Below are 21,603 nucleotides of genomic sequence, written 5' to 3' on the forward strand. Positions count from 1 at the left end.
GGGGAAGAGAGATACAGAGAAAGAGAGGGAAGAGAGACACAGAGAAAGAGAGGGGAAGAGAGACACAGAGAAAGAGAGGGGAAGAGAGATACAGAGAAAGAGAGGGGAAGAGAGACACAGAGAAAGAGAGGGAAGAGAGACACAGAGAAAGAGAGGGGAAGAGAGACACAGAGAAAGAGGGGAAGAGAGACACAGAGAAAGAGAGGGGAAGAGAGACACAGAGAAAGAGGGGAAGAGAGATACAGAGAAAGAGGGGAAGAGAGACACAGAGAAAGAGAGGGGAAGAGAGACACAGCGAAAGAGAGGGGAAGAGAGACACAGAGAAAGAGAGGGGAAGAGAGACACAGCGAAAGAGAGATACAGAGAAAGAGAGGGGAAGAGAGATACAGCGAAAGAGAGGGGAAGAGAGACACAGAGAGAGAGAGGGGAAGAGAGACACAGCGAAAGAGGGGAAGAGAGATACAGAGAAAGAGGGGAAGAGAGACACAGAGAAAGAGAGGGGAAGAGAGATACAGCGAAAGAGAGGGGAAGAGAGATACAGAGAAAGAGAGATACAGAGAAAGAGAGATACAGAGAAAGAGAGGTGAAGAGAGATACAGAGAGAGAGGGGAAGAGAGACACAGAGAAAGAGAGGGAAGAGAACAGAGAGACACAGAGAAAGAGAGATACAGAGAAAGAGAGATACAGAGAAAGAGAGATACAGAGAAAGAGAGACACAGAGAAAGAGAGATACAGAGAAAGAGAGATACAGAGAAAGAGAGATACAGAGAAAGAGAGATACAGAGAAAGAGAGATACAGAGAAAGAGAGGTGAAGAGAGACACAGAGAAAGAGAGAAGAGAGACACAGAGAAAGAGAGACACAGAGAGAAGAGAGACACAGAGAAAGAGAGGGAAGAGAGATACAGAGAAAGAGGGAAGAGAGACACAGAGAAAGAGAGGGGAAGAGAGACACAGAGAAAGAGAGACACAGAGAAAGAGAGATACAGAGAAAGAGAGATACAGAGAAAGAGGGGAAGAGAGATACAGAGAAAGAGGGGAAGAGAGACACAGAGAGAGAGAGGGGAAGAGAGACACAGCGAAAGAGGGAAGAGAGATACAGAGAAAGAGGGGAAGAGAGACACAGAGAAAGAGAGGGGAAGAGAGACACAGAGAAAGAGAGGGGAAGAGAGATACAGAGAAAGAGAGGGGAAGAGAGACACAGAGAAAGAGAGGGAAGAGAGACACAGAGAAAGAGAGACACAGAGGGAAGAGAGACACAGAAAAGAGAGGGGAAGAGAGACACAGAGAAAGAGGGAAGAGAGACACAGCGAAAGAGGGGAAGAGAGATACAGAGAAAGAGGGGAAGAGAGACACAGAGAAAGAGAGGGGAAGAGAGACACAGCGAAAGAGAGGGGAAGAGAGATACAGAGAAAGAGAGGGGAAGAGAGACACAGAGAAAAGAGAGGGAAGAGAGAGACAGAGAAGAGAGGGGAAGAGAGACACAGAGAAAAGAGGGAAGAGAGACACAGAGAGAGAGAGGGGAAGAGAGACACAGAGAAAGAGGGGAAGAGAGATACAGAGAAAGAGGGGAAGAGAGATACAGAGAAAGAGGGAAGAGAGATACAGAGAAGAGAGATACAGGGAAGAGAGGCACAGAGAAAGAGAGGGAAGAGAGATACAGAGAAAGAGAGGGGAAGAGAGATACAGAGAAAGAGGGGAAGAGAGATACAGAGAAAGAGGGGAAGAGAGACACAGAGAAAGAGAGGGGAAGAGAGATACAGAGAAAGAGGGGAAGAGAGACACAGAGAAAGAGAGGGGAAGAGAGATACAGAGAAAGAGGGGAAGAGAGATACAGAGAAAGAGAGGGGAAGAGAGATACAGAGAAAGAGGGGAAGAGAGATACAGAGAAAGAGAGGGGAAGAGAGACACAGAGAAAGAGAGACACAGAGAAAGAGAGATACAGAGAAAGAGGGGAAGAGAGATACAGAGAAAGAGGGGAAGAGAGATACAGAGAAAGAGGGGAAGAGAGATACAGAGAAAGAGAGGGGAAGAGAGATACAGAGAAAGAGGGGAAGAGAGATACAGAGAAAAGGGAAGAGAGACACAGAGAAAGAGGGAAGAGAGACAGAGAAAGAGAGGGAACAGAGAAAGAGAAAGAGGGGAAGAGAGATACAGAGAAAGAGGGGAAGAGAGATACAGAGAAAGAGGGGAAGAGAGATACAGAGAAAGAGAGGGGAAGAGAGATACAGAGAGAGGGGAAGAGAGATACAGAGAAAGAGAGGGAAGAGAGATACAGAGAAAGAGGGGAAGAGAGATACAGAGAAAGAGAGGGGAAGAGAGATACAGAGAAAGAGAGGGGAAGAGAGATACAGAGAAAGAGGGGAAGAGAGATACAGAGAAAGAGGGGAAGAGAGATACAGAGAAAGAGAGATACAGAGAAAGAGAGGGGAAGAGAGACACAGAGAAAGAGAGGGGAAGAGAGACACAGAGAAAGAGAGATACAGAGAAAGAGGGGAAGAGAGATACAGAGAAAGAGGGGAAGAGAGATACAGAGAAAGAGAGGGGAAGAGAGATACAGCGAAAGAGAGGGGAAGAGAGATACAGAGAAAGAGGGGAAGAGAGATACAGAGAAAGAGGGGAAGAGAGACACAGAGAAAGAGGGGAAGAGAGACACAGAGAAAGAGAGGGGAAGAGAGATACAGAGAAAGAGGGGAAGAGAGATACAGAGAAAGAGGGGAAGAGAGACACAGAGAAAGAGAGGGGAAGAGAGATACAGAGAAAGAGGGGAAGAGAGATACAGAGAAAGAGAGGGGAAGAGAGATACAGAGAAAGAGGGGAAGAGAGATACAGAGAAAGAGAGGGGAAGAGAGATACAGAGAAAGAGAGGGGAAGAGAGATACAGAGAAAGAGGGGAAGAGAGATACAGAGAAAGAGGGGAAGAGAGATACAGAGAAAGAGAGGGGAAGAGAGACACAGAGAAAGAGAGGTGAAGAGAGATACAGAGAAAGAGAGGGGAAGAGAGACACAGAGAAAGAGAGGGGAAGAGAGACACAGAGAAAGAGAGATACAGAGAAAGAGGGGAAGAGAGATACAGAGAAAGAGGGGAAGAGAGATACAGAGAAAGAGAGGGGAAGAGAGATACAGAGAAAGAGAGGGGAAGAGAGATACAGAGAAAGAGGGGAAGAGAGATACAGAGAAAGAGGGGAAGAGAGACACAGAGAAAGAGGGGAAGAGAGACACAGAGAAAGAGAGGGGAAGAGAGACACAGAGAAAGAGAGGGGAAGAGAGATACAGAGAAAGAGGGGAAGAGAGATACAGAGAAAGAGGGGAAGAGAGATACAGAGAAAGAGAGGGGAAGAGAGATACAGAGAAAGAGGGGAAGAGAGACACAGAGAAAGAGAGGGGAAGAGAGATACAGAGAAAGAGGGGAAGAGAGATACAGAGAAAGAGGGGAAGAGAGACACAGAGAAAGAGAGGGGAAGAGAGATACAGAGAAAGAGGGGAAGAGAGATACAGAGAAAGAGAGGGGAAGAGAGATACAGAGAAAGAGGGGAAGAGAGATACAGAGAAAGAGAGGGGAAGAGAGATACAGAGAAAGAGAGGGGAAGAGAGATACAGAGAAAGAGGGGAAGAGAGATACAGAGAAAGAGGGGAAGAGAGATACAGAGAAAGAGAGATACAGAGAAAGAGAGGGGAAGAGAGACACAGAGAAAGAGAGGGGAAGAGAGACACAGAGAAAGAGAGATACAGAGAAAGAGGGGAAGAGAGATACAGAGAAAGAGGGGAAGAGAGATACAGAGAAAGAGAGGGGAAGAGAGATACAGCGAAAGAGAGGGGAAGAGAGATACAGAGAAAGAGGGGAAGAGAGATACAGAGAAAGAGGGGAAGAGAGACACAGAGAAAGAGGGGAAGAGAGACACAGAGAAAGAGAGGGGAAGAGAGATACAGAGAAAGAGGGGAAGAGAGACACAGAGAAAGAGGGGAAGAGAGACACAGAGAAAGAGAGGGGAAGAGAGATACAGAGAAAGAGGGGAAGAGAGATACAGAGAAAGAGAGGGGAAGAGAGATACAGAGAAAGAGGGGAAGAGAGATACAGAGAAAGAGAGGGGAAGAGAGATACAGAGAAAGAGAGGGGAAGAGAGATACAGAGAAAGAGAGGGGAAGAGAGACACAGAGAAAGAGAGGGGAAGAGAGATACAGAGAAAGAGGGGAAGAGAGACACAGAGAAAGAGAGATACAGAGAAAGAGAGATACAGAGAAAGAGGGGAAGAGAGATACAGAGAAAGAGGGGAAGAGAGATACAGAGAAAGAGAGGGGAAGAGAGATACAGAGAAAGAGAGATACAGAGAAAGAGGGGAAGAGAGATACAGAGAAAGAGGGGAAGAGAGACACAGAGAAAGAGGGGAAGAGAGACACAGAGAAAGAGAGGGGAAGAGAGACACAGAGAAAGAGGGGAAGAGAGATACAGAGAAAGAGGGGAAGAGAGATACAGAGAAAGAGAGGGAAGAGAGATACAGAGAAAGAGGGAAGAGAGATACAGAGAAAGAGGGGAAGAGAGACACAGAGAAAAGAGGGAAGAGAGACACAGAGAAAGAGAGGGGGAAGAGAGACACAGAGAAAGAGAGGGAAGAGAGATACAGAGAAAGATACAGAGAAAAGAGGGGAAGAGAGATACAGAGAAAAGAGGGGAAGAGAGATACAGAGAAAGAGAGGGAAGAGAGATACAGAGAAAGAGGGGAAGAGAGATACAGAGAAAGAGGGGAAGAGAGACACAGAGAAAGAGGGGAAGAGAGACACAGAGAAAAGAGAGGTGAAGAGAGACACAGAGAAAGAGAGGTGAAGAGAGACACAGAGAAAGAGAGGTGAAGAGAGATACAGAGAAAGAGAGGGGAAGAGAGATACAGAGAAAGAGAGGGGAAGAGAGATACAGAGAGAGAGGGGAAGAGAGATACAGAGAAAGAGAGGGGAAGAGAGATACAGAGAGAGAGAGATACAGAGAAAGAGAGGGGAAGAGAGATACAGAGAAAGAGAGGGGAAGAGAGATACAGAGAAAGAGGGGAAGAGAGATACAGAGAAAGAGGGGAAGAGAGATACAGAGAAAGAGAGGGGAAGAGAGATACAGAGAAAGAGGGGAAGAGAGATACAGAGAAAGAGGGGAAGAGAGACACAGAGAAAGAGGGGAAGAGAGACACAGAGAAAGAGGTGAAGAGAGACACAGAGAAAGAGAGGTGAAGAGAGACACAGAGAAAGAGAGGGAAGAGAGATACAGAGAGAGGGGAAGAGAGATACAGAGAGAGAGGGGAAGAGAGATACAGAGAAAGAGAGGGGAAGAGAGATACAGAGAGAGAGGGGAAGAGAGATACAGAGAAAGAGAGGGGAAGAGAGATACAGAGAGAGAGAGGGAAGAGAGATACAGAGAGAGAGAGATACAGAGAAAGAGAGGGAAGAGAGATACAGAGAAAGAGAGGGGAAGAGAGATACAGAGAAGAGAGGGGAAGAGAGATACAGAGAAAAGAGAAGAGAGATACAGAGAAAGAGGGGAAGAGAGATACAGAGAAAGAGAGATACAGAGAGAGAGGGGAAGAGAGATACAGAGAAAGAGAGGGGAAGAGAGATACAGAGAAAGAGAGGGGAAGAGAGATACAGAGAAAGAGAGGGGAAGAGAGATACAGAGAAAGAGAGGGAAGAGAGACACAGAGAAAGAGAGGGAAGAGAGATACAGAGAAAGAGAGGGAAGAGAGATACAGAGAAAGAGAGGGGAAGAGAGATACAGAGAGAGGGAAGAGAGATACAGAAAAGAGGGGAAGAGAGATACAGAGAAGAGAGGGAAGAGAGATACAGAGAGAGAGAGATACAGAGAAAGGGGAAGAGAGATACAGAGAAAGAGAGGGGAAGAGAGATACAGAGAGAGAGGGGAAGAGAGATACAGAGAAAGAGAGGGGAAGAGAGATACAGAGAAAGAGAGGGAAGAGAGATACAGAGAAAGAGAGGTGAAGAGAGATACAGAGAAAGAGAGGGGAAGAGAGATACAGAGAAAGAGAGGTGAAGAGAGATACAGAGAAAGAGAGATACAGAGAGAGAGGGGAAGAGAGATACAGAGAAAGAGAGGGGAAGAGAGATACAGAGAAAGAGAGGGGAAGAGAGATACAGAGAAAGAGGGAAGAGAGACACAGAAAGAGAAAGAGAGATACAGAGAAAGAGGTGAAGAGAGACACAGAGAAAGAGAGGTGAAGAGAGACACAGAGAAAGAGAGGTGAAGAGAGACACAGAGAAAGAGAGGGGAAGAGAGATACAGAGAAAGAGAGGGGAAGAGAGACACAGAGAAAGAGAGGGGAAGAGAGATACAGAGAAAGAGAGGTGAAGAGAGATACAGAGAAAGAGAGGTGAAGAGAGATACAGAGAAAGAGAGGTGAAGAGAGATACAGAGAAAGAGAGGTGAAGAGAGATACAGAGAAAGAGAGGGAAGAGAGATACAGAGAAAGAGAGGGAAGAGAGATACAGAGAAAGAGAGGGGAAGAGAGATACAGAGAAAGAGAGGGAAGAGAGATACAGAGAAAGAGAGGGAAGAGAGATACAGAGAAAAGAGGGGAAGAGAGATACAGAGAAAGAGAGATACAGAGAAAGAGAGGGGAAGAGAGATACAGAGAAAGAGAGGGAAGAGAGATACAGAGAAAGAGAGGGGAAGAGAGATACAGAGAAAGAGAGATACAGAGAAAGAGGGGAAGAGAGATACAGAGAAAGAGAGATACAGAGAGAGAGGGGAAGAGAGATACAGAGAAAGAGAGGGGAAGAGAGATACAGAGAGAGAGAGATACAGAGAAAGAGGGGAAGAGAGATACAGAGAAAGAGAGGGGAAGAGAGACACAGAGAAAGAGAGGGGAAGAGAGATACAGAGAAAGAGAGGGAAGAGAGATACAGAGAAGAGAGATACAGAGAAAGAGGGGAAGAGAGATACAGAGAAAGAGGGGAAGAGAGATACAGAGAAAGAGAGGGAAGAGAGATACAGAGAAAGAGAGAGAGAGATACAGAGAAAAGAGGGGAAGAGAGATACAGAGAAAGAGAGGGGAAGAGAGATACAGAGAGAGAGGGGAAGAGAGATACAGAGAAAGAGGGGAAGAGAGACACAGAGAAAGAGGGGAAGAGAGACACAGAGAAAGAGGTGAAGAGAGATACAGAGAAAGAGAGGGGAAGAGAGATACAGAGAGAGAGGGGAAGAGAGATACAGAGAATGAGAGGGGAAGAGAGATACAGAGAAAGAGGGGAAGAGAGACACAGAGAAAGAGGGGAAGAGAGACACAGAGAAAGAGGTGAAGAGAGACACAGAGAAAGAGAGGGGAAGAGAGACACAGAGAAAGAGAGGGGAAGAGAGATACAGAGAGTTATGGTGATGACTTGTGAGGAAGGCCAGACATTGATGCAGCAGTAATAACTGTTCCTCAGCTGAAAGTAGACCAGCCTGACAGTGTGTGTTTGTCTCTGAGATAACATGTTGTTTAGTCTGAGGGTTTAACCATTACATTCAGAGAGAGAGAAAGGGGGAGGGAGAGGCCTTATTTATTAAACAATTCATATTTGACAGTATAAAAGGCTTGTACTTGACACGTTTGTCACATCAATGAAAATCCCTCTGTCCTAACACTCTTTCCCCAACACCTCTCTTCCACACCTCTCACCTCTTCTCCATCCCTCTGTCCCACACCTCTGTCCCACACCTCTGTCCCACACCTTTGTCCCACACCTTTGTCCCACACCTCTGTCCCACACCTCTGTCCCACACCTCTGTCCCACACCTCCGTCCCATCCCTCTGTCCCACACGTCTGTCCCACACCTCTGTCCCACACCTCTGTCCCATCCCTCTGTCCCATCCCTCTGTCCCATCCCTCTGTCCCATCCCTCTGTCCCACACCTCTGTCCCATCCCTCTGTCCCACACCTCTGTCCCATCCCTCTGTCCCATCCCTCTGTCCCACACCTCTGTCCCATCCCTCTGTCCCATCCCTCTGTCCCATCCCTCTGTCCCATCCCTCTGTCCCACACCTCTGTCCCATCCCTCTGTCCCATCCCTCTGTCCCATCCCTCTGTCCCACACCTCTGTCCCATCCCTCTGTCCCATCCCTCTGTCCCATCCCTCTGTCCCACACCTCTGTCCCATCCCTCTGTCCCATCCCTCTGTCCCATCCCTCTGTCCCACACCTCTGTCCCATCCCTCTGTCCCATCCCTCTGTCCCACACCTCTGTCCCATCCCTCTGTCCCACACCTCTGTCCCATCCATCTGTCCCATCCCTCTGTCCCATCCCTCTGTCCTACACCTCTGTCCTACACCTCTTCTCCATCCCACTGTCCCACACCTCTGTCCCATCCCTCTGTCCCATCCCTCTGTCCCACACCTCTGTCCCATCCCTCTGTCCCACACCTCTGTCCCACACCTCTTCTCCATCCCTCTGTCCCACACCTCTGTCCCACACCTCTTCTCCATCCCTCTGTCCCACACCTCTGTCCCACACCTCTTCTCCATCCCTCTGTCCCACACCTCTGTCCCATCCCTCTGTCCCATCCCTCTGTCCCACACATCTGTCCCATCCCTCTGTCCTACACCTCTGTCCCACACCTCTTCTCCATCCCTCTGTCCCATCCCTCTGTCCCATCCCTCTGTCCCATCCCTCTGTCCCATCCCTCTGTCCCACACCTCTTCTCCATCCCTCTGTCCCATCCCTCTGTCCCACACCTCTGTCCCACACCTCTTCTCCATCCCTCTGTCCCATCCCTCTGTCCCACACCTCTGTCCCATCCCTCTGTCCCATCCCTCTGTCCCACACCTCTTCTCCATCCCTCTGTCCCATCCCTCTGTCCCATCCCTCTGTCCCACACCTCTGTCCCACACCTCTGTCCCACACCTCTGTCCCATCCCTCTGTCCCACACCTCTGTCCCACACCTCTTCTCCATCCCTCTGTCCCATCCCTCTGTCCCACACCTCTTCTCCATCCCTCTGTCCCATCCCTCTGTCCCATCCCTCTGTCCCACACCTCTGTCCCACACCTCTTCTCCATACCTCTGTCCCACACCTCTGTCCCACACCTCTTCTCCATCCCTCTGTCCCATCCCTATGTCCCACACCTCTGTCCCACACCTCTGTCCCACACCTCTTCTCCATCCCTCTGTCCCATCCCTCTGTCCCACACTTCTGTCCCACACCTCTTCTCCATCCCTCTGTCCCACACCTCTGTCCCACACCTCTGTCCCACACCTCTGTCCCACACCTCTGTCCCACACCTCTTCTCCATCCCTCTGTCCCACACCTCTGTCCCACACCTCTGTCCCACACCTCTTCTCCATCCCTCTGTCCCACACTTCTGTCCCATCCCTCTGTCCCATCCCTCTGTCCCACACCTCTGTCCCATCCCTCTGTCCCACACCTCTGTCCCACACCTCTGTCCCACACCTCTTCTCCATCCCTCTGTCCCACACCTCTGTCCCACACCTCTTCTCCATCCCTCTGTCCCACACCTCTGTCCCATCCCTCTGTCCCATCCCTCTGTCCCACACCTCTGTCCCATCCCTCTGTCCTACACCTCTGTCCCACACCTCTTCTCCATCCCTCTGTCCCATCCCTCTGTCCCATCCCTCTGTCCCATCCCTCTGTCCCATCCCTCCGTCCCACACCTCTGTCCCACACCTCTTCGCCATCCCTCTGTCCCATCCCTCTGTCCCACACCTCTGTCCCACACCTCTTCTCCATTCCTCTGTCCCATCCCTCTGTCCCATCCCTCTGTCCCACACCTCTGTCCCATCCCTCTGTCCCATCCCTCTGTCCCACACCTCTTCTCCATCCCTCTGTCCCATCCCTCTGTCCCATCCCTCTGTCCCACACCTCTGTCCCACACCTCTTCTCCATACCTCTGTCCCACACCTCTGTCCCACACCTCTTCTCCATCCCTCTGTCCCATCCCTCTGTCCCACACCTCTTCTCCATCCCTCTGTCCCATCCCTCTGTCCCATCCCTCTGTCCCACACCTCTGTCCCACACCTCTTCTCCATACCTCTGTCCCACACCTCTGTCCCACACCTCTTCTCCATCCCTCTGTCCCATCCCTCTGTCCCACACCTCTGTCCCACACCTCTGTCCCACACCTCTTCTCCATCCCTCTGTCCCATCCCTCTGTCCCACACTTCTGTCCCACACCTCTTCTCCATCCCTCTGTCCCACACCTCTGTCCCACACCTCTGTCCCACACCTCTGTCCCACACCTCTGTCCCACACCTCTTCTCCATCCCTCTGTCCCACACCTCTGTCCCACACCTCTGTCCCACACCTCTTCTCCATCCCTCTGTCCCACACCTCTGTCCCACACCTCTGTCCCACACCTCTTCTCCATCCCTCTGTCCCACACCTCTTCTCCATCCCTCTGTCCCATCCCTCTGTCCCACACCTCTGTCCCACACCTCTTCTCCATCCCTCTGTCCCATACCTCTGTCCCACACCTCTGTCCCACACCTCTGTCCCACACCTCTTCTCCATCCCTCTGTCCCATCCCTCTGTCCCACACCTCTGTCCCACACCTCTGTCCTACACCTCTGTCCCACACCTCTGTCCCACACCTCTGTCCCATCCCTCCGTCCCACACCTCCACTCCATCCCTCTGTCCCATCCCTCTGTCCCATCCCTCTGTCCCACACCTCTGTCCCACACCTCTGTCCCACACCTCTGTCCCACACCTCTGTCCCATCCCTCCGTCCCACACCTCTTCTCCATCCCTCTGTCCCATCCCTCTGTCCCACACCTCTGTCCCATCCCTCCGTCCCACACCTCTTCTCCATCCCTCTGTCCCACACCTCTGTCCCACACCTCTTCTCCATACCTCTGTCCCACACCTCTGTCCCACACCTCTTCTCCATCCCTCTGTCCCATCCCTCTGTCCCACACCTCTGTCCCACACCTCTGTCCCACACCTCTTCTCCATCCCTCTGTCCCATCCCTCTGTCCCACACTTCTGTCCCACACCTCTTCTCCATCCCTCTGTCCCACACCTCTGTCCCACACCTCTGTCCCACACCTCTGTCCCACACCTCTTCTCCATCCCTCTGTCCCACACCTCTGTCCCACACCTCTGTCCCACACCTCTTCTCCATCCCTCTGTCCCACACCTCTGTCCCACACCTCTGTCCCACACCTCTTCTCCATCCCTCTGTCCCACACCTCTTCTCCATCCCTCTGTCCCATCCCTCTGTCCCACACCTCTGTCCCACACCTCTTCTCCATCCCTCTGTCCCATACCTCTGTCCCACACCTCTGTCCCACACCTCTGTCCCACACCTCTTCTCCATCCCTCTGTCCCATCCCTCTGTCCCACACCTCTGTCCCACACCTCTGTCCTACACCTCTGTCCTACACCTCTGTCCCACACCTCTGTCCCACACCTCTGTCCCATCCCTCCGTCCCACACCTCCACTCCATCCCTCTGTCCCATCCCTCTGTCCCATCCCTCTGTCCCACACCTCTGTCCCACACCTCTGTCCCACACCTCTGTCCCACACCTCTGTCCCATCCCTCCGTCCCACACCTCTTCTCCATCCCTCTGTCCCATCCCTCTGTCCCACACCTCTGTCCCATCCCTCCGTCCCACACCTCTTCTCCATCCCTCTGTCCCATCCCTCTGTCCCACACCTCTGTCCCACACCTCTGTCCCACACCTCTGTCCCACACCTCTGTCCCACACCTCTGTCCCATCCCTCCATCCCACACCTCTTCTCCATCCCTCTGTCCCATCCCTCTGTCCCACACCTCTGTCCCATCCCTCCGTCCCACACCTCTTCTCCATCCCTCTGTCCCATCCCTCTGTCCCAGACCTCTGTCCCACACCTCTGTCCCACACCTCTGTCCCACACCTCTGTCCCATCCCTCCGTCCCACACCTCTTCTCCATCCCTCTGTCCCATCCCTCTGTCCCACACCTCTGTCCCATCCCTCTGTCCTCTCCTCCTTCCCTCTGTCCTCTCCTCCTTCCCTCTGTCCTCTCCTCCTTCCCTCTGTCCTCTCCTCCTTCCCTCTGTCCTCTGCTCCTTCCCTCTGTCCTCTCCTCCTTCCCTCTGTCCTCTCCTCCTTCCCTCTGTCCTCTGCTCCTTCCCTCTGTCCTCTCCTCCTTCCCTCTGTCCTCTCCTCCTTCCCTCTGTCCTCTCCTCCTTCCCTCTGTCCTCTCCTCCTTCCCTCTGTCCTCTGCTCCTTCCCTCTGTCCTCTCCTCCTTCCCTCTGTCCTCTCCTCCGTCCCTCTGTCCTCTGCTCCTTCCCTCTGTCCTCTCCTCCTTCCCTCTGTCCTCTCCTCCTTCCCTCTGTCCTCTCCTCCTTCCCTCTGTCCTCTCCTCCTTCCCTCTGTCCCACACCTCTGTCCCATCCCTCTGTCCTCTCCTCCTTCCCTCTGTCCTCTCCTCCTTCCCTCTGTCCTCTCCTCCTTCCCTCTGTCCTCTCCTCCTTCCCTCTGTCCTCTCCTCCTTCCCTCTGTCCTCTCCTCCTTCCCTCTGTCCTCTCCTCCTTCCCTCTGTCCTCTGCTCCTTCCCTCTGTCCTCTCCTCCTTCCCTCTGTCCTCTCCTCCTTTCCTCTGTCCTCTCCTCCTTCCCTCTGTCCTCTCCTCCTTCCCTCTGTCCCACACCTCTGTCCCATCCCTCTGTCCTCTCCTCCTTACCTCTGTCCTCTCCTCCTTCCATCTGTCCTCTGCTCCTTCCCTCTGTCCTCTGCTCCTTCCCTCTGTCCTCTGCTCCTTCCCTCTGTCCTCTCCTCCTTCCCTCTGTCCTCTGCTCCTTCCCTCTGTCCTCTGCTCCTTCCCTCTGTCCTCTCCTCCTTCCCTCTGTCCTCTGCTCCTTCCCTCTGTCGACTCCTCCTTCCCTCTGTCCTCTCCTCCTTCACTCTGTCCTCTCCTCCTTCCCTCTGTCCTCTGCTCCTTCCCTCTGTCCTCTCCTCCTTCCCTCTGTCCTCTCCTCCTTCCCTCTGTCCTCTCCTCCTTCCCTCTGTCCTCTCCTCCTTCCCTCTGTCCTCTGCTCCTTCCCTATGTCCTCTCCTCCTTCCCTATGTCCTCTCCTCCTTCCCTCTGTCCTCTCCTCCTTCCCTCTGTCCTCTCCTCCTTCCCTCTGTCCTCTCCTCCTTCCCTCTGTCCTCTGCTCCTTCCCTATGTCCTCTCCTCCTTCCCTATGTCCTCTCCTCCTTCCCTCTGTCCTCTCCTCCTTCCCTCTGTCCTCTCCTTCCCCTTCCCTCTGTCCTCTCCTCCTTCCCTCTGTCCTCTGCTCCTTCCCTATGTCCTCTCCTCCTTCCCTATGTCCTCTCCTCCTTCCCTCTGTCCTCTCCTCCTTCCCTCTGTCCTCTCCTCCTTCCCTCTGTCCTCTCCTCCTTCCCTCTGTCCTCTCCTCCTTCCCTCTGTCCTCTCCTCCTTCCCTCTGTCCTCTCCTCCTTCCCTCTGTCCTCTCCTCCTTCCCTCTGTCCTCTGCTCCTTCCCTATGTCCTCTCCTCCTTCCCTATGTCCTCTCCTCCTTCCCTCTGTCCTCTCCTCCTTCCCTCTGTCCTCTCCTCCTTCCCTCTGTCCTCTCCTCCTTCCCTCTGTCCTCTCCTCCTTCCCTCTGTCCTCTGCTCCTTCCCTCTGTCCTCTCCTCCTTCCCTCTGTCCTCTCCTCCTTCCCTCTGTCCTCTCCTCCTTCCCTCTGTCCTCTCCTCCTTCCCTCTGTCCTCTCCTCCTTCCCTCTGTCCTCTCCTCCTTCCCTATGTCCTCTCCTCCTTCCCTCTGTCCTCTCCTCCTTCCCTCTGTCTCCTCCTTCCCTCTGTCCTCTCCTCCTTCCCTCTGTCCTCTCCTCCTTCCCTCTGTCCTCTCCTCCTTCCCTCTGTCCTCTGCTCCTTCCCTCTGTCCTCTCCTCCTTCCCTCTGTCCTCTGCTCCTTCCCTCTGTCCTCTGCTCCTTCCCTCTGTCCTCTGCTCCTTCCCTCTGTCCTCTCCTCCTTCCCTCTGTCCTCTCCTCCTTCCCTCTGTCCTCTCCTCCTTCCCTCTGTCCTCTGCTCCTTCCCTCTGTCCTCTCCTCCTTCCCTCTGTCCTCTGCTCCTTCCCTCTGTCCTCTGCTCCTTCCCTCGCTCCAGTATATACCGTCCACACAGCGAGATGCAGACTGATGGCTTCTCTGTTTCCACGGCACAAGATGGTTCCCATGCCAACGTAAGGAAGTTGTGTGACTCCCCCCCGCACCCCCTTCAACCCCACGCTCACAATCTGGCTTACTATGACAACATTATCTGTCAGGTAACTAACTCCAGACCTATAACCCCTGACCTCTAACCTTAGACTGACCCTAACCTTAAGCCCTATCCCTGGCTAGCTGTGTGTCAGTCTGTCTCAGTCCATTAGGCTGTCTGTCTATAGAATGTCTCTCTCTCTCTCTCTCTCTCTCTCTCGCTCACTCGCTCGCTCGCACGCACGCACGCACGCACGCACGCACGCACGCACACACACACACACACACACACACACACACACACACACACACAGTTGAGATGTGGTTTTCACCTGCAGAGAGCAAGAAGCAGCTGCATCTGGGAGTATAAGCATAGACACCCTTACTGTCAGGTAAGCAGAAGCACAACAGTGGCCAGTTTCCTCAGCTGGATAGGTTTTAACCTTACCAAGCCGGAAACTGCACACTATACGTGACCCAGCTAGCCTCCAGTTCAGCTTGGAAACCATTACTGGCTACAGTGCTTCTTCCTCTCCCCCTGGGGATAGGGGTAGGGTAGACATTATGGGCTACAGTGCTTCTTCCTCTCCCCCTGGGGATAGGGGTAGGGCAGACATTATGGGCTACAGTGCTTCTTCCCCTCCCCCTGTAGATAGGGGTAGGGCAGACATTATGGGCTACAGTGCTTCTTCCTCTCCTCTGTGGTTACTAGGGATAGGGCAGACATTATGGCTACAGTGCTCTTCCTCTCCTCTGTGGTTACTAGGGGTAGGGCAGACATTATGGGCTACAGTGCTTCTTCCTCTCCTCTGTGGTTACTAGGGATAGGGCAGACATTATGGGCTACAGTGCTTCTTCCTCTCCCCCTGTGGATAGGGGTAGGGCAGACATTATGGCTACAGTGCTCTTCCTCTCCTCTGTGGTTACTAGGGATAGGGCAGACATTATGGGCTACAGTGCTTCTTCCTCTCCCCCTGTGGATAGGGGTAGGGCAGACATTATGGGCTACAGTGCTTCTTCCTCTCCCCCTGTGGATAGGGATAGGGCAGACATTATGGCTACAGTGCTTCTTCCTCTCCTCTGTGGTTACTAGGGGTAGGGCAGACATTATGGGCTACAGTGCTTCTTCCTCTCCCCCTGTAGATAGGGGTAGGGCAGACATTATGGGCTACATTGCTTTTTCCTCTCCCCCTGTGGATAGGGTTAGGGCAGACATTATGGGATACAGTGCTTCTTCCTCTCCTCTGTGGATAGGGGTAGGGCAGACATTATGGGATACAGTGCTTCTTCCTCTCCTCTGTGGTTACTAGGGATTGGGCAGACATTATGGGCTACAGTGCTTCTTCCTCTCCTCTGTGGTTACTAGGGATAGGGAAGACATTATGGGCTACAGTGCTTCTTCCTCTCCCCCTGTGGATAGGGGTAGGGCAGACATTATGGGCTACAGTGCTTCTTCCTCTCCCCCTGTGGATAGGGGTAGGGCAGACATTATGGGCTACAGTGCTTCTTCCTCTCCCCCTGTGGATAGGGGTAGGGCAGACATTATGGGCTACAGTACTTCTTCCTCTCGTCTGTGGTTACTAGGGATAGGGCAGACATTATGGGCTACAGTGCTTCTTCCTCTCCCCCTGTGAATAGGGGTAGGGCAGACATTATGGGCTATAGTGCTTCTTCCTCTCCCCCTGTGGATAGGGGTAGGGCAGACATTATGGGCTACAGTGCTTCTTCCTCTCCTCTGTGGTTACTAGGGATAGGGCAGACATTATGGGCTACAGTGCTTCTTCCTCTCCCCCTGTGAATAGGGGTAGGGCAGACATTATGGGCTACAGTGCTTCTTCCTCTCCCCTGTGAATAGGGGTAGGGCAGACATTATGGGCTACAGTGCTTCTTCCTCTCCCCTGTGGATAGGGATAGGGCAGACATTATGGGCTACAGTGCTTCTTCCTCTCCCCTGTGGATAGGGATAGGGCAGACATTATGGGCTACAGTGCTTATTCCTCTCCCCCTGTGGATAGGGATAGGGCAGACATTATGGGCTACAGTGCTTATTCCTCTCCCCCTGTGGATAGGGGTAGGGCAGACATTATGGCTACAGTGCTTCTTCCTCTCCTCTGTGGTTACTAGGGGTAGGGCAGACATTATGGCTACAGTGCTTCTTCCTCTCCTCTGTGGTTACTAGGGGTAGGGCAGACATTATGGGCTACAGTGCTTCTTCCTCTCCTCTGTGGTTACTAGGGATAGGGCAGACATTATGGCTACAGTGCTTCTTCCTCTCCTCTGTGGTTACTAGGGATAGGGAAGACATTATGGGCTACAGTGCTTCTTCCTCTCCCCTGTGGATAGGGGTAGGGCAGACATTATGGGCTACAGTACTTCTTCCTCTCGTCTGTGGTTACTAGGGATAGGGCAGACATTATGGGCTACAGTGCTTCTTCCTCTCCCCTGTGAATAGGGGTAGGGCAGACATTATGGGCTACAGTGCTTCTTCCTCTCCCCCTGTGGATAGGGGTAGGGCAGACATTATGGGCTACAGTGCTTCTTCCTCTCCTCTGTGGTTACTAGGGATAGGGAAGACATTATGGGCTACAGTGCTTCTTCCTCTCCCCCTGTGGATAGGGGTAGGGCAGACATTATGGGCTACAGTACTTCTTCCTCTCGTCTGTGGTTACTAGGGATAGGGCAGACATTATGGGCTACAGTGCTTCTTCCTCTCCCCCTGTGAATAGGGGTAGGGCAGACATTATGGGCTACAGTGCTTCTTCCTCTCCTCTGTGGTTACTAGGGATAGGGAAGACATTATGGGCTACAGTTCTTTTTCCTCTCCCCCTGTGGATAGGGGTAGGGCAGACATTATGGGCTACAGTGCTTCTTCCTCTCCCCTGTGGATAGGGATAGGGCAGACATTATGGGCTACAGTGCTTCTTCCTCTCCCCTGTGGATAGAGATAGGGCAGACATTATGGGCTACAGTGCTTCTTCCTCTCCCCCTGTGGATAGGGATAGGGCAGACATTATGGGCTACAGTGCTTCTTCCTCTCCCCCTGTGGATAGGGATAGGGCAGACATTATGGGCTACAGTGCTTCTTCCTCTCCCCCTGTGGATAGGGGTAGGACAGACATTATGGGCTACAGTGCTTCTTCCCCCTGTGGATAGGGATAGGGCAGACATTATGGGCTACAGTGCTTCTTCCTCTCCTCCTGTGGATAGGGATAGGGCAGACATTATGGGCTACAGTGCTTCTTCCTCTCCCCCTGTGGATAGGGATAGGGCAGACATTATGGGCTACAGTGCTTCTTCCTCTCCCCCTGTGGATAGGGATAGGGCAGACATTATGGGCTACAGTGCTTATTCCTCTCCCCCTGTGGATAGGGATAGGGCAGACATTATGGCTACAGTGCTTCTTCCTCTCCCCCTGTAGATAGGGGTAGGGCAGACATTATGGCTACAGTGCTTCTTCCTCTCCCCCTGTGGATAGGGATAGGGCAGACATTATGGGCTACAGTGCTTCTTCCTCTCCCCCTGTAGATAGGGGTAGGGCAGACATTATGGCTACAGTGCTTCTTCCTCTCCCCCTGTGGATAGGGGTAGGGCAGACATTATGGGCTACAGTGCTTCTTCCTCTCCCCCTGTGGATAGGGGTAGGGCAGACATTATGGGCTACAGTGCTTCTTCCTCTCCCCCTGTGGATAGGGGTAGGGCAGACATTATGGGCTACAGTGCTTCTTCCCCCTGTGGATAGGGATAGGGCAGACATTATGGGCCACAGTGCTTCTTCCTCTCCTCCTGTGGATAGGGATAGGGCAGACATTATGGGCTACAGTGCTTCTTCCTCTCCCCCTGTGGATAGGGATAGGGCAGACATTATGGGCTACAGTGCTTCTTCCTCTCCCCTTGTGAATAGGGATAGGGCAGACATTATGGGCTACAGTGCTTCTTCATCTCCCCCTGTGGATAGGGGTAGGGCAGACATTATGGGCTACAGTGCTTCTTCCCCCTGTGGATAGGGATAGGGCAGACATTATGGGCCACAGTGCTTCTTCCTCTCCTCCTGTGGATAGGGATAGGGCAGACATTATGGGCTACAGTGCTTCTTCCTCTCCCCCTGTGGATAGGGATAGGGCAGACATTATGGGCCACAGTGCTTCTTCCTCTCCTCCTGTGGATAGGGATAGGGCAGACATTATGGGCTACAGTGCTTCTTCCTCTCCCCCTGTGGATAGGGATAGGGCAGACATTATGGGCTACAGTGCTTATTCCTCTCCCCCTGTGGATAGGGATAGGGCAGACATTATGGCTACAGTGCTTCTTCCTCTCCCCCTGTGGATAGGGGTAGGGCAGACATTATGGGCTACAGTGCTTCTTCCTCTCCCCCTGTGGATAGGGATAGGGCAGACTTTATGGGCTACAGTGCTTCTTCCTCTCCCCCTGTGGATAGGGATAGGGCAGACATTATGGGCTACAGTGCTTCTTCCTCTCCCCCTGTGGATAGGGGTAGGGCAGACATTATGGGCTACAGTGCTTCTTCCTCTCCCCCTGTGGATAGGGGTAGGGCAGACATTATGGCTACAGTCCTTCTTCCTCTCCCCCTGTGGATAGGGGTAGGGCAGACATTATGGGCTACAGTGATTCTTCCTCTCCCCTGTGGATAGGGGTAGGGCAGACATTATGGCTACAGTCCTTCTTCCTCTCCCCCTGTGGATAGGGGTAGGGCAGACATTATGGGCTACAGTGCTTCTTCCTCTCCCCCTGTGGATAGGGGTAGGGCAGACATTATGGCTACAGTCCTTCTTCCTCTCCCCCTGTGGATAGGGGTAGGGCAGACATTATGGGCTACAGTGCTTCTTCCTCTCCCCCTGTGGATAGGGGTAGGGCAGACATTATGGGCTACAGTGCTTCTTCCTCTCCCCCTGTGGATAGGGGTAGGGCAGACATTATGGGCTACAGTGCTTCTTCCTCCCCCTGTGGATAGGGGTAGGGCAGACATTATGGGCTACAGTGATTCATCCTCTCCCCTGTGGATAGGGGTAGGGCAGACATTATGGGCTACAGTGCTTCTTCCTCCCCCTGTGGATAGGGGTAGGGCAGACATTATGGGCTACAGTGCTTCTTCCTCTCCCCCTGTGGATAGGGGTAGGGCAGACATTATGGGCTACAGTGATTCTTCCTCTCCCCTGTGGATAGGGGTAGGGCAGACATTATGGGCTACAGTGCTTCTTCCTCTCCCCTGTGAATAGGGGTAGGGCAGACATTATGGGCTACAGTGCTTCTTCCTCTCCCCCTGTGGATAGGGATAGGGCAGACATTATGGGCTACAGTGCTTCTTCCTCTCCCCTGTGGATAGGGATAGGGCAGACATTATGGGCTACAGTGCTTCTTCCTCTCCTCTGTGGTTACTAGGGATAGGGAAGACATTATGGGCTACAGTGCTTCTTCCTCTCCCCCTGTGGATAGGGGTAGGGCAGACATTATGGGCTACAGTACTTCTTCCTCTCGTCTGTGGTTACTAGGGATAGGGCAGACATTATGGGCTACAGTGCTTCTTCCTCTCCCCCTGTGAATAGGGGTAGGGCAGACATTATGGGCTACAGTGCTTCTTCCTCTCCTCTGTGGTTACTAGGGATAGGGCAGACATTATGGGCTACAGTGCTTCTTCCTCTCCCCCTGTGGATAGGGGTAGGGCAGACATTATGGCTACAGTGCTCTTCCTCTCCTCTGTGGTTACTAGGGATAGGGCAGACATTATGGGCTACAGTGCTTCTTCCTCTCCCCCTGTGGATAGGGGTAGGGCAGACATTATGGGCTACAGTGCTTCTTCCTCTCCCCCTGTGGATAGGGATAGGGCAGACATTATGGCTACAGTGCTTCTTCCTCTCCTCTGTGGTTACTAGGGGTAGGGCAGACATTATGGGCTACAGTGCTTCTTCCTCTCCCCCTGTAGATAGGGGTAGGGCAGACATTATGGGCTACATTGCTTTTTCCTCTCCCCCTGTGGATAGGGTTAGGGCAGACATTATGGGATACAGTGCTTCTTCCTCTCCTCTGTGGATAGGGGTAGGGCAGACATTATGGGCTACAGTGCTTCTTCCTCTCCTCTGTGGTTACTAGGGATAGGGAAGACATTATGGGCTACAGTGCTTCTTCCTCTCCCCCTGTGGATAGGGGTAGGGCAGACATTATGGGCTACAGTGCTTCTTCCTCTCCCCCTGTGGATAGGGGTAGGGCAGACATTATGGGCTACAGTGCTTCTTCCTCTCCCCCTGTGGATAGGGGTAGGGCAGACATTATGGGCTACAGTACTTCTTCCTCTCGTCTGTGGTTACTAGGGATAGGGCAGACATTATGGGCTACAGTGCTTCTTCCTCTCCCCCTGTGAATAGGGGTAGGGCAGGCATTATGGGCTACAGTGCTTCTTCCTCTCCCCCTGTGGATAGGGGTAGGGCAGACATTATGGGCTACAGTGCTTCTTCCTCTCCTCTGTGGTTACTAGGGATAGGGCAGACATTATGGGCTACAGTGCTTCTTCCTCTCCCCCTGTGAATAGGGGTAGGGCAGACATTATGGGCTACAGTGCTTCTTCCTCTCCCCCTGTGAATAGGGGTAGGGCAGACATTATGGGCTACAGTGCTTCTTCCTCTCCCCTGTGGATAGGGATAGGGCAGACATTATGGGCTACAGTGCTTCTTCCTCTCCCCCTGTGGATAGGGATAGGGCAGACATTATGGGCTACAGTGCTTATTCCTCTCCCCCTGTGGATAGGGATAGGGCAGACATTATGGGCTACAGTGCTTATTCCTCTCCCCCTGTGGATAGGGGTAGGGCAGACATTATGGCTACAGTGCTTCTTCCTCTCCTCTGTGGTTACTAGGGGTAGGGCAGACATTATGGCTACAGTGCTTCTTCCTCTCCTCTGTGGTTACTAGGGGTAGGGCAGACATTATGGGCTACAGTGCTTCTTCCTCTCCTCTGTGGTTACTAGGGATAGGGCAGACATTATGGCTACAGTGCTTCTTCCTCTCCTCTGTGGTTACTAGGGATAGGGAAGACATTATGGGCTACAGTGCTTCTTCCTCTCCCCCTGTGGATAGGGGTAGGGCAGACATTATGGGCTACAGTGCTTCTTCCTCTCCCCCTGTAGATAGGGGTAGGGCAGACATTATGGGCTACATTGCTTTTTCCTCTCCCCCTGTGGATAGGGTTAGGGCAGACATTATGGGATACAGTGCTTCTTCCTCTCCTCTGTGGATAGGGGTAGGGCAGACATTATGGGCTACAGTGCTTCTTCCTCTCCTCTGTGGTTACTAGGGATAGGGAAGACATTATGGGCTACAGTGCTTCTTCCTCTCCCCCTGTGGATAGGGGTAGGGCAGACATTATGGGCTACAGTGCTTCTTCCTCTCCCCCTGTGGATAGGGGTAGGGCAGACATT

The 21,603-nt window shown here is 52.5% G+C and overlaps 1 protein-coding gene across 3 annotated transcripts in view; it reads left to right on the forward strand.

Annotated features, from left to right (window-relative positions):
• LOC124012111 overlaps positions 1-21,603 on the forward strand; it is an 87,712-nt gene that overhangs the window by 48,868 nt on the left and 17,241 nt on the right. For 2 of the 3 annotated variants that reach the window (XM_046325544.1, XM_046325546.1), the window contains one exon: positions 14,086-14,245. In XM_046325544.1, coding sequence (XP_046181500.1) covers positions 14,086-14,245 — 160 coding nt within the window. The remainder of the gene's footprint in view (positions 1-14,085; positions 14,246-21,603) is intronic. The other variant, XM_046325545.1, reaches the window with a different exon arrangement.

This window comes from Oncorhynchus gorbuscha, linkage group LG24, assembly GCF_021184085.1.
Source record: "Oncorhynchus gorbuscha isolate QuinsamMale2020 ecotype Even-year linkage group LG24, OgorEven_v1.0, whole genome shotgun sequence".
NCBI classification, from domain to species: Eukaryota; Metazoa; Chordata; class Actinopteri; order Salmoniformes; family Salmonidae; genus Oncorhynchus; species Oncorhynchus gorbuscha.